At 38.7% G+C, this 13,384-nt stretch overlaps 1 protein-coding gene across 3 annotated transcripts in view; it reads right to left on the bottom strand.

Moving 5' to 3' along the window:
- Window positions 1-13,384, bottom strand: part of PDE5A (phosphodiesterase 5A) — a 140,686-nt gene that overhangs the window by 34,867 nt on the left and 92,435 nt on the right. For all 3 annotated transcript variants that reach the window (XM_075286121.1, XM_075286129.1, XM_075286114.1), the window contains exons 7-10: window positions 12,837-12,904; window positions 8,376-8,484; window positions 4,142-4,226; window positions 1,291-1,466 (exon numbers count right to left, since the gene is read on the bottom strand). In XM_075286121.1, the coding sequence (XP_075142222.1) occupies window positions 1,291-1,466; window positions 4,142-4,226; window positions 8,376-8,484; window positions 12,837-12,904 (438 nt within the window). The remainder of the gene's footprint in view (window positions 1-1,290; window positions 1,467-4,141; window positions 4,227-8,375; window positions 8,485-12,836; window positions 12,905-13,384) is intronic.

The following is a 13,384-nucleotide window of genomic DNA, read 5'->3' as shown; positions in this document are numbered from 1 at the left end:
CAGGTGAGCTGTCTGCTCTCAGGGGGGGAAGGAGGAGCTGAGTGCTGGGAGCAGCTCTGATCTGTGTATGTCTCTGCCACAGACAACGGAGCTCCTCAGATAGGGGAGGGGGGAGGTGAGAGCTCCGGGATTTCTGAACTCTGCTCTTCCACTTATCAGTCGGTTTAATTGAATTTGGCTGATAAGGGCTGAGATAGGGAGTCTGGTACCTCTGTATGTATTACAAACTGACTCAAATCCAGCTCAGCTACATAAGCCTCTACATCAGCTTCATACTGTGGTAATTCATTTACAATCAATCCCTCATTACTGACTGCAAACATAGCCGATAGCAGAGCAAGTGAAACCCCGCCCACCAATGTGCCGAGAAAACCAGGAAGTGAAGAGTGCATACAGCCTGCAGGTTGGTGAACAAGCGTGATGGGAATATCCCTTTAAAGGGATATTCCCATGAACATAATCATATTTATATTTGTAGATAGTTAAAAGTTAAATAATTTTGTAAATATAAGTAGTTAAAAATTCTGCAGAGTTTTAAAGATTTACTACAAATATGTTAGTAGCGATATATGTTGTCTTGATGAGTTGCCATTGGATACGACCATGAAGAAACTTTCTGTGGTCTGGGACTTGTCTAGAACCCAGCAATGATTTTCTTATTGTACCTGGGTTATCAGGCAGGGACACTACATGTATGAGAAGATATACCGGCCACAACAAGGAAATCATAGTTGATTTTCTGACCTTAGAAAGGTCCTGCATTCATGATCGTATCCACTGGCAACTACTTAGAGAAAATATAGAAAATATTTCGAGAAAATCTTTAAAACTCTTCAAAATTTTAAATTACTTACATTTGCAAAAATGTTTAACTTTTAATTATCTACAAATTTAAAAATGGTTATGTACATGGGAATACCCCTTTAACCCTCTCACCAGTCATATGAACTGTAAACCTTTTTGGAAATACAAAACAATTTTCATATTTTTGTTGAAAGCTGTTTTCTGGTATTTACCATCCCTGCTGGGGATCCTTGCTATCTAATTAAGAAACGCTGTACCCTACCAGTTTAATATCAGGCATCGGAGAAAGTAGTTTCTGTCACAAACAACAGATGGGTGTCTGGAATATTTATTAAAGCCAACTTTCTATTGAGCAGAGCAAGAGAAGTGTAAATCCTTGAGGAGGGTGCTTGAAAGTGAGTGTTTGACAATAATTATTTAATGCTTGAACAAGATGTTAGAACAGCAGTGGGCTGCCAAGAAACAATCCTTTTATTGTGGACTCACCTCTAATGTCACCATCTGTTTGGCCATGGCTCTCTCCACAACTTCATACATCTGGGTGTTCTGGATCCCCAAGCCACAGAAAATTGCAAAGGCTTCCAGAAATTGCTCATCGTTTCTGTTGAAGGCCTTGATTTTGCCAGAGTTTTCATCCACCTTGTTTACTAGCTGGCAAACTCCTATGATAAATACATCACTGGGGACATTAATACATTCAAGAAAGCTGCTTTGGAAATAAGTAAAACCGTGGTCTGTCAGTAAGGTACACAGATATGAATTAATATGTATTTGTTAATTAATCTGGCACAGTTACTTGTGCTGTGACGTTTGCCAAATATGTAGGGATGGATTTCAAGAAAGGAACAAGAAAGCTCATAGTCATGATTTAGGCAGGGCTGGATTTGGAATGAAAACGGTCCTGGCAAAAGAAAGAACAGGAGCCTGAGTTATGATCAAGACGTACAGTCCTTTTTAACCTCATGATATCATTCTCTGATGGAGCTTGTAATGGTGTCTAGTTGTGATACTTCTGTAAGCCAAACAATATAGTGGTAGTGAGACCAATTACATCTATATGAAATATAATCATTGGACACTGGGGTAAGGAAATAATGTATGGTAAATGAAGAATATGAACTGTATCCTATGCCACTAGGCTCCAAAAAAACTAGTCACTTTGTCACTAGGCTCCAAAAACAAAGAATACATGCTGCCACTTTCATCTACTAGTATATTTTGGAATTAAAGGGGTATTCACATGAATATAATCTCATTTAAAGAGGACCTTTCATGTCATCAGGCACATGTGGTTTTATACACCGCAAGAAAGCCTCCAGTGCGCTGAACTCAGCGCACTGACGGCTTTCCCATTATGTGCCCCGGTGCCGTTACTAATAGGTCTTCACTGTCAGAAGGGCGTTCCTGACAGTCTAGCTGGGCTGTGAGGAACACCCCTCCTGACAGTACTGTCCATAGCGCTGTACTGTCAGAGCCTAGCAATGACGCTAAGTGGTGAGGAACACCCCCCGACAGTACGCGCCCATAGACTAGTACTGGGGTGCGTTCCTTACAGCTCAGTGTCATGGCTGGGTGGTAAGGAACACCCCCTCTCCCAGTACAGAGCTACGGACAGTACTATCAGCAGGGGCATTCCTCACAGCCCAGCTAGACTGTTAGGAGCGCCCTTCTGACAGTGAAGAGCCATCAGTAATGGCACCGATAGCTCTTGCCCAAGCACATAACAGGAAAGCTGACAGTGTGCTGAATTCAGCACGGCATATAAAACCACATGGCAACAATAATGAAATCATGATTCTGTGTTCTGACAAGTCCCAGGCCATAAAAAAGTTCCTACATTCCTGTTCATATCCACTGGAAACCGATCAAGACAAAAGACTGTCATCACTAAGATAGTAAAAAAAAAAAAAAAACTGCAACATTTTTAATTATTTATATTTACAAAAATATTTCACTTTTAATTGTAAACAAATTTACCTCTGGTTTGTTTCATAGGAAAACCCCTTTAAGAAAAAAAAATCTTATGCACTGATGTATTTCCTGTATCCTTTTGTATTAATCTCTAGTGCTGCTTATTAACAAACCACACGCAGAATTTGTCAGGACTAAATACAACACACCTATTACAACTGCTACCACTATTTTGTACTGGGTGTGCAAACCAGACCATCAGGAGGTGAGTTTCAAACCGTTGTAGTGGTGTAATGGTGTATTGGGGGTAAGGCAGACAAGCTGATCGCTACCATATACCATGTGTACATTTGAACACATGCATGACTTATAACTTTGGTAACCAAGGACAAACAAGTATCTCAGTTACCATACAAGCTTTGGCAACAGTGAGGTATGAAAGCAGTAGACTGGTGCATGAGAGATTAACATGAATCTTCCTGCTCCTCGCTGCAAACCTTAGAATAGGGGTGATGGCATATAAAATAGTAAGTGCTGCCTCCAGTTAGAAACAATTTTTCATAAATAAACAGTACATTTGAAGATAATAAACTTTGTAATATATCTTATTACGGATATCTGTTTCCTGCACCACTTATTAAACTGTTCTCCTGCTCCTTATCTTCAATTAGACTGGTGGTTTACATATTCAGCTTCACATGCAGAGCTCTATGGAGAAGGGAGGGGGTGAGTAGAAGGTTAGTGCCTGTTGGTTAATTGATTTATTGCCTCATTCTGTGCGTTACTTTTTTGATCTTCTGCACTGTGGAACAGTTTTCTGCCTCACCGCTATTTCCATCATGGTTGTTTTGTGTATGATTTGTTTTGCTTGTGCATTTATACTCGTAATTTGTTATTTTAGTAATTTGTTGTTGTTGGCCTCTTTCTTTGTAGTTTAATATGTAGAAAGTAACTAAACCTGAAAAATGTATTAAAGAAAATATATTTCTTTAATAAGGCATATTACAAACTGAATGTGTGTTAATGTGTATTTATTTATGCAAAGTTGTATATAACTGGTGGAACACTTTAAGATTTTGCTGTAGATGTTGTGCATGGTTGCTTGTTTTCTGTTTGTGCATAGCACTGTAAAGCAGGTCACAGAATCATACCATATTCAGCCAGTTCAGCCCTTCATAGATTTTATTTTACTATGAAAGTACATAACAAATATCACATTTTGCCATGATCGATCATATCATCTTATTATCTGACCTTTGAAACTTTTCCAGTCTGGTTACAAAAGTGCACAAAAAAAATCATACTGTACCAAATATAGCTTAAATCACATTTTCATACACGCTTACTTTTTATTTTGTTTGAACAAAAAAAAAAATATTTTCTAAAAATACTGCAATTTATAAATGCAAGCTTATTAAATAAGTACCTATCACTTTATTCTTCTTTCCATTCTTAATAGGTGTGCAAAGCAGACTTTCAATTTGCTTGCTGTTATTTTCTTCATTTTCGTTCTGTCAAGAAAGTAGAATTTTCAGGCTATAGGATACCACTCCACCTATATCCAAAGTAACACAAAGTACCCATGCAATATATTTCTGTTTTATTTTCTCGCATACACAAATGTACAATCGTTAAATTAGAAGTCACTTTTATTTAGTAACGTAGTTGCCATTACTGAAATGGATTACGGTTTCATAGTTCATGCACACAATAATAACATACCCCTTGGTTCACATGATATTGGTGTATACGTACAGCATATGCCCCAAACGATAAACATACAATAACCATATCTTATGGAGTCAATGTTACCAGTGGGCAGATATCCATTGGTATACACTCTTCTGGTACAGAAATGTACAGATATAATGTATACTGCGTAGTACACTATTATTATTTTTTAACATAGGGATCTATACTGTACATTTTCCTGGGTATGACAGACAATGGTACTAATAATCCATATCTATCCTTAAGACATGCCATAAATGTCAGATCGGTGTTGGTCTGACTCGTAGCACCCCTACTGCTCAGCTGTTTGAAGGGGCCGCAGTGCTACTGTGAGCTTGAAAAGACCTTTTAGTATCAGTGAGCAGCTGGGTAACAACACAACAGCAAATGGCTTTGTAATGTCTAAAATGAAAAGGCTGCTTCCTGTGGAAAACTTAGAAAACATCTGGTCCAATAGACAAATACTGGGGTTAATGTTTCCAACTATATTTCGGTTTATTGATGGAAACACTCTTGACCTTAATCACAGAATGAGTGAGTATATATGCAATAATATTTATGACATAAATCTATATGACATGGTCACAGATAATACAATGCCCACTGAAGATTTTTTTTTTAAAGCAGAATCTTAGAGATTGCAGGCACTTATTAAAATGACAAAGGAAACCTCCATCCGGTCCTGGGTAGGGTGTCTAAGGGTTGTAAATATTTATTCAGCTTTCATAACTGACTAAAGCGGATACTCACAGCCAGACCAAATGTTCCAATATTAACAGAATGGAAAATCATTTTATATTTATACAATTATGCACAACTAAATGTGAATGTTTAATTTGTGAGGATGCTTGGATTTAAGACAAGTACAATCTGCTAGGGATTAGGTTTGTCCAAAAAGTACTTTTCCCAAGAGACTAGTAATAATAGTTATTGTTCAACACAGTAAATTCCTTGTACAGTAACTGAAACAGCCAATAACATGGGCCCCAAATGACTCTCCTCACTGTATGAATTATTCTCCATCACAACACACACTAACCACCATAACAATTTCACAAAAGTGGCAACAAATTCTTACATTCGTAATAAGTGACAGATGTGATCTTCAGCATCTGTTAAACTCTGGTCACACAATATGCCTTACTATTAGTACTAGAATACAATATGTCACTCTGAAGAGAATCAAACTCTCTTCTTTTCTGTATTCTGCTGCAAGTACTGACCATACAGGCTGCAATGCAAGCTTAGAATCTTACCAATCACTTGTAATGTGAGATTTGTGCAGGAAAACTCTGTGTGATTTTGCAAGTGTAATCTTCCAAGGATAAAAGATTACCTCTTTGTACATGGGAAACAAATTTATCAGGCCTTGCACAATATTTGATAATATTGGCATATCTTTAAATATAATACTTCTGTCTGGGGAGTGTTAGGGGGCGTTCACACGAGAGCTTTTTGGACCGGATTTTGAGGCCTCAGAATCCAGTCCAAAAAACGGGTACCTCGCCCGCACAGGAATGCGTGTAACCGGCCGAACACCAAGGGGTTAAATACGTCGAATATTCGATGCGTTTAACCCCTTGGTGTTCGGCCGATTACACGCATTCCTATGTGAGCGAGGTAATCGATCGAAATCCTATTCGCTCAACACTATTAGCCGCGACTGGATGCCGATGCAGTGCATACAGTACACCGACATACAGTCACGGCGTTCCACTCCGGATTAGGTCCAAATGAATTGACAGTCTTGTTTTTTGGGGGGAGAGATTATTTTATACACAATTTTCAATATAATCTATTTTTGTTTTTTTCATTTATTTTTATTGTTTATTTCTCAAAGCTAATAGGAGTTTTACATATTTTTACACTATGCTTCCCCACTGTAACTGGGTCTGAGGTCTCCTACTACCAACATTCTGATGATCATGGGACCACCGAGACCAATGGAGGCAGAGGAGCTGTTTTTAACAGGGTCTGACAGGTAAACAGAAGCATAATAATAAGGAATATTAATGGATTTAATTGGTATCGTAAACAGAGCCTTATAACACTGTTATAGCTCAGGATTAGTGAAACAAAGTAAAATAAAGTATCTGACTCAACCACTTATGTATATTTTCATTATATGTAAACTGTAAAATATATGCATTGAAGTCAAATGTGTAGTTATTAGTAATTACAAAATTAAATAAAAATAAAATCTAAAAATTGTGCATATAATCTATGTTCATAAATCTATAAAGCATTCTTCTATTGATAAATACAGCATCAAAAAGTACTTATACTCTATATTATATTTTCTTTTTCGTCATTCAGTCTTTTGTGAGTACCCTTTTTGCTGTCTACAGTGTTGGCCAAAAGTATTGGCACCCCTGCAATTCTGTCAGATAATACTCGTTTTCTTCCAAAAAATGATTGCAAGCACAAACTCTTTGGTATTAATATCTTCATTTATTTTGCTTGCAATAAAAAAACACAAAAGAGAATGAAAAAAAAAGTCAAATCATTGATCATTTTACACTAAACTACAAAAATGGGCCAGACAAAAGTACTGGCACCCTCAGCCTAATACTTGGTAGCACAACCTTTAGACAAAATAACTGCGAACAACCACTTCCGGTAACCATCAATGAGTTTCTTACAATGCTCTGCTGGAATTTTAGACCATTCTTCTTTGGCAAACTGCTCCAGGTCCCTGAGATGTGAAGGGGGCCTTCTCCAAACTGCCATTGAGATCTCTCCACAGGTGTTCTATGGGATTCAGGTCTGGACTCATTGCTGGCCACTTTAGAAGTCTCCAGTGCTTTCTCTCAAACCATTTTCTAGTGCTTTTTGAAAAGTGTTTTGGGTCATTGTCCTGCTGGAAGACCCATGACCTCTGAGGGAGACCCAGCTTTCTCACACTGGGCCCTACATTATGCTGCAAAATTTGTTGGTAGTCTTCAGACTTCATAATGCCATGCACACGGTCAAGCAGTCCAGTGCCAGAGGCAACAAAGCAACCCCAAAACATCAGGGAACCTCCGCCATGTTTGACTGTAGGGACCGTGTTCTTTTCTTTGAAGGCCTCTTTTTCTTCCTGGAAACTCTATGTTGATGCCTTTTCCCAAAAAGCTCTACTTTTGTCTCATCTGACCAGAGAACATTTTTGGCTTTCTCAGGTAAGTTTTGTCAAACTCCAGCCTGGCTTTTTTATGTCTCTGGGTAAGAAGTGGGGTCTTCCTGGGTATCCTACCATACAGTCCCTTTTCATTCAGACGCCGACGGATAGTACGGGTTGACACTGTTGTACCCTCGGACTGCAGGGCAGCTTGAACTTGTTTGGATGTTAATCGAGGTTCTTTATCCACCATCCGCACAATCTTGCGTTGAAATCTCTCATCAATTTTTCTTTTCCATCCACATCTAGGGAGGTTAGCCACAGTGCCATGGGCTTTAAACTTCTTGATGACACTGCACACGGTAGACACAGGAACATTAAGGTCTTTGGAGATGGACTTGGACACAGGACAGAGGTTGAGTCAACTTTAATTCATTTCAACTGGCTGCAAGTGTGATTTAGTTATTGCCACCACCTGTTAGGTGCCTCAGGTAAGTAACAGGTGCTGTTAATTAAACAAATTAGAGAAGCATCACATGATTTTTCAAACAGTGCCAATACTTTTGTCCACCCCCTTTTTTATGTTTGGTGTGGAATTATATCCGATTTGGCTTTTTGACAATTTTTTTGTGGTTTTCCAATGAAGACAAATTAAATGAAAATAATAATACCAAAGCATTTGTGATTGCAATCATTTTCTGGAAGAAAATGAGTGTTATCTGGCAGAATTGCAGGGGTGCCAATAGTTTTGGCCAACACTGTATATCACTAACCACTTTTTACAAAATTTTTTTTGCTGAAGTAAATCTTGAATTAAAATTTTACTTACTGTCCATGAAAATCTTTTGTCCTTACTCACACTTGGTATATTAAGTGGTTCCATGGTGCTTGCCACAAACTGGGCATACATATAATTAATTTTGCTTACATCATAATCCCTGCAAAACAATATATATATTAGTAAAAACAACAAATATATAAAATAAAAAAGAGTGAATGTCCTCAACTCTTCTCAAGCTGAGGCCATGAGTTACAGAAAAGCTGCTTTTTTGTTACAGATTTTACTGCGACTTTATTTTTTAGCTAAAGCCAGAAGCGACTACAAAAGGAATGGGAAATATAAATGAAACACTTATACTATTCCCTTCCCTTCCCCATGTTTTACAGTCACAGACAGCAAAGTGGATGGGATTTTAGCCAATGCCATCCCTACTTTACGGGAAAATATCTGGTGTGGACACGCAGCAGAAATCCCTGTTCTACACCCAGAGTCCAAAGTAATAGGAAAGTAATCAAGGAGTGAGATAGAAGTTGTATTACATTAACAAACAAGTTCCATTAGTGTAATTGCGGATTGGCAGAGGTTTTCTGAAATTCTAAGGTTAAGGCTCCACATTGTGGAAAAGCAGCTTCTTTTGTTGCAGATTTTGTGGCGATTTTTTTTTTTTTTTTTTTTTTTTGAGCCAAAGCCAAGAATGACTACAAAAGGAATGGGGAATATATAGGAAGTTCTTATACTTCTACCTTCTGCTCAATCTACTCCTGGCTTTGGCTCAAAAAATCGCAGCAAAATCTGCAACAAAAAAAGCTGTGTTTCCGTCCAGTGGGGTCTTAGCCTCATATGGGATTCTGCTGCAGATTTTTAGAGCCATCCTGTATATAGAGCCAAAATTATTACCCAAAATGAGGTAGGCTAATGTTTTTTCCCCTTTTCTCATAATCATTTTCAATAAAAAGAAAATGATTTAAAGCAAATATGTCATAGATTTTTATAGTCTCTTCTCCTGAGCGTTCAGTGCGCATTCCTACTCCGCCGGTGTCCGCCTATTGCCTGTCTGCAGGGAAACCGTTTTTTTAGCCAGACACAAAGTCCTGTATGTCCGACTTTGTGTCTAGCTAAAAAAAAAAAAAAAATAGTTTCCCCGCGGACGGGCCACAGGCGGACTCCAGTGGTCACCTTTACAAACCCATTCAAGTGAATGAGTTTTAAAGCTGACCGCCAGGTTTCCGTCCTCCGTCCAGTTTCTCGGGGCTGAAGACAAAAACCCGGCAGAACTCACCGGACACCAAGCGCAAGTGTGAACGACACTTTACTCTTAGCTACTTGAAGCCTCAGGAGTTCAGTTATACCTAGAGCAGACATTTATCACTCGCAACTTCCTTGCCTCTTGCCAGGACCAAAATGGACCCGAGGGCAAGGTCAACTATGAAGCAAGGGTTGCCCAAAATTGGGAACATGAAAAAATGAGAGGGGGAGATCAAGTCTCTTGGGAAAATGGATGAACTAGTAGGAAGAGTAGGTCAGGTGGAAATTTAAAGCTTCGGGTGGGGGGTGAACAGGAAAGTGAAGAGGAACCCCCTCCCCCCCATACTAGATTACTCAAGATTGAGCCATTGTTTAGTTGACTTGTGGTGGCACCAGTCCCAAATTCTTTACTCTACATAGTGTAGCTTTCATTTGCTGAGTAGGGCCTCATGCACATTTACTGAGTTCTTGTTGTGCCTTTCTATGCTTTTTGCTCCTATTAAAGCTTGGAGAAAACACTTGCGATTCCACAGCTAGAACTAATATTCTGCAATGTGGGGACTTAACTGGATAAATGACATGTTACGCTGGAAGGTTTGTAACAAACTCTTTATCAGTCTGTTCAGCTCCTCCTGCTCTATATACTCTATGCTGCCTGCCTGGACTGTATTTGCAATGCAACAGGTTCTATTTAAATGCCACAGTCCAGTATTTTGGAAGAAGTTTCAAACAGTACATGCCATGAAGTTGAAATATATCTGGGGAAACTTGGTGGCTCAGTGGTTAGCCCTACAGACTTGCAACACTGGAGTCCTGAGTTCAAAGACAATATCTGCAAGGAGTTTGTATGAAAAATATAGATTGTGAAACCTATATAGAGCTCACAATCTACATAAAAAAGGGAAGTTGAAATATCTTGTTATGAAGATCTAAGAAATAGGTTTTCTTTGACAAGGACCTTCAAGAGATTTCAGAGGCTTCACTCAGCAATATTGCTGCCCTAGATAACTTGCGTCAGTATTTCTATGTCCTCCCCTCTCTGCTTATCTTGCATTTTTAACAAAACCTCCAGTGAATAGTCTTGAGATGTTGTTGAATAGCTAATAATTGGTGGCAATTACCCTGCGTCAGCAGAAAATCTCCACATTCCCAATAATTGGGCTTTGCAGAAGCTGGTAATGATACAACATTTCTCTACTTCAAAGAGTAAATTTTGTTTTTCTTTAACAATGAAATTTGCACATCCGTCCGTGCAGGACTTTTTCCTCCAACGATGTCTCAGACTCTGCTAAAGATGTGGACATAGAGATGCTTTGACCCAGTCATCAACTAATCCCTCATCCTTATGATTAGTAGCTACATAGTACATAGCAATTTATGGGAGGGAATAACTAACAACATATGGTTATACAGTGAACTACAAAAGACAGTATGTGCTCCTGCTCCTTCTAGGGCTGGCATAAGTTAAACATAAGCTTATAGATAGCTATGTAGGAAATTTTACTGCTCTGAATCAGAAAAAACAACAGAGCTCTAACATTCAAACAGGACATTAACAACAGGATTAACACTTTGGATAACATGATGCTAAAACACAATCAAAGCATAATATGGTCTATTAGTTGCTGCTGTTAAGGGTTAAGGATGTTGCACAATTTCTGATGCAATTTCCCCATGTCTGTAAACTAAGAAGAGAATAATACATAACCTTTATGTGTATTTTTTTTTATCACTGTGATTAATATATGAAATTCACCAGAAGGTGTCACTGTTGCACAGATACAATATAACAAAGCGACATTATGTCAATTGCAGTGCAAAGGTTAGTGAAATCACACACTGCAAGAGGCTAGAGGTCATTTTCAACAGACGATTCATCAAGCCTTCCAATATCACATTTCTGTTTCTAGTAGCAGTTACGCTATATTTATAAGATACTAACAAACAGTTTACATGTACAAAAAAAACTAAAAAACTAATTGTGAGGAAGCCACTCGTTTTACTTAAAGAAAACAAGTGACATCTTCTGTAACAAATGTGTTAGATGTAATTCTACTCAGCCCAACCACTACCAAATGAAACAATATACCACGTAGTAGCATCTGGATCTAGACCTACAGTCATTATCCCAGCACTCAGCACTGACTCCAGGGAATGTCATTCTATTAAATCATAAGGAATTCTCCCAAACTTTAAGTGTCCAAGAGGAATGGAATGCAAATTAACTCTTATCGAGAATAAGAGTGACGTTTAACCATGAACACAACTATTCTCCGACCCAAAGGATAAAGATAAAGATGTGGGACCTCCACCACTCCAGAAGACAGGGGGCCCCCTGCATAGCCTTCTGAGTGGAGCAGGTGTTGCGCTGCTACCACGGCTCCAAATAAACAAGGGTATAAGGGATCCCATTCTCGTAAGCCAACCAATTAGATCTCAAACGATCCACAACCCACCTCTTCTTCTGAGGATAGGGAATAAGATGTATTTCTGGGCAAACCTCTTTAATTTGCATAGCTGTTTTCCTAGGGTGCAATGCAATTCCTTATTTTAACTGGCAGTCTCCTCAAGAAGAAACAAAACCGAGAGTAAGTGAGGCACAAGCAACAATGGACAAAGTCCCCCCCAAAGTGAAGCTGAATGATAACACTCAGTTCACAATTAAAGGGGCTCTATCACTAGGAAAAGTCATTTTTAACTAATCACACCTTTGCATAGCCTTTAGAAAGTCTATTCCACACCTACCTTTTGTATGTAGATTGCCTCAGTGGTTTCTGAATAAGTCCGTTTATATTCATATGCTAATTAGACTAGTGCACGATAGATGGTGCACACCTCTCTCTGCTGTTTTCTATGGGAACTGCTGCTGCTGCTGCTGATGACTCGCTTCCTGTTTGCTTCACACACATAGAAGATAATGGGAGAGAGGAGGCTGCTGGGAACTTCCTGAGCTGGCTGGAGGCTCATTAGCATATGAATAAAAACGGACTTATTCAGAGACCACTGAGGCAATCTACATACAAAAGGTAGGTGTGGAATAGACTTTCTAAAGCCTATGCAAGCATGTGATTAGATAAAAATGACTTTTCCCAGTGATAGAGCCCCTTTAAAGGAGTTTCCAGTTTCAATGTTACTTGTATACTGAAAAGTTATTCAATGTGACATCACAAAAAAGGGGCCTATATCCTTAAGTAGCAAACTAGGTCACGTCCTCAACAGTTTAAAACAATTAGGTTATTATAATTAGATTAATTTCATAATTACCTCTTTATGGCATCAGCAGATTTTTGTAGCTCATCAGACTCCATATGAAACACACTGGAAAATGTATCCTACCAAGAAATAAATATTCCAACTTATACGTATTGCGTAATTCATCATTTAGAGATTGTACCAGGAAGGGAAAAACATCTGCTTTCTCTGAGAAACAATGCCACACCTGCCCGTGACTTTTATTCAGTAGTGCAGCTCAGTTCCACTGAAGTGAACAGAGCCTAACAAAAAAACAGACAGAAACCATGGCCAGGTAGGTTGCTGTTTTCTGGGTGAAAGCACACATGTTGTTCTGCCCTGGTACAACTACTGTTACATAGGATAAAACACAATAATAATATATTGTACAAACAAATGAACAGAAGAGATTACATTAAACAGTATCCACATGGCCTTCAGAAGACCCTTGCTGTTTCTTCCTAACCTGACCAAATAAGTCATAAATTACTGGCTGTTCTTCTACTGCCTATGCTGTACAAATCCACATGATGTCTATCTATGAAAGCACATGACCATCAAAGTTATTGTTTGTCTTGTGT

This window comes from Leptodactylus fuscus, chromosome 1 (assembly GCF_031893055.1).
Source record: "Leptodactylus fuscus isolate aLepFus1 chromosome 1, aLepFus1.hap2, whole genome shotgun sequence".
Taxonomy (NCBI): domain Eukaryota; kingdom Metazoa; phylum Chordata; class Amphibia; order Anura; family Leptodactylidae; genus Leptodactylus; species Leptodactylus fuscus.
This window is presented reverse-complemented; position numbering and strand designations above follow the sequence as displayed.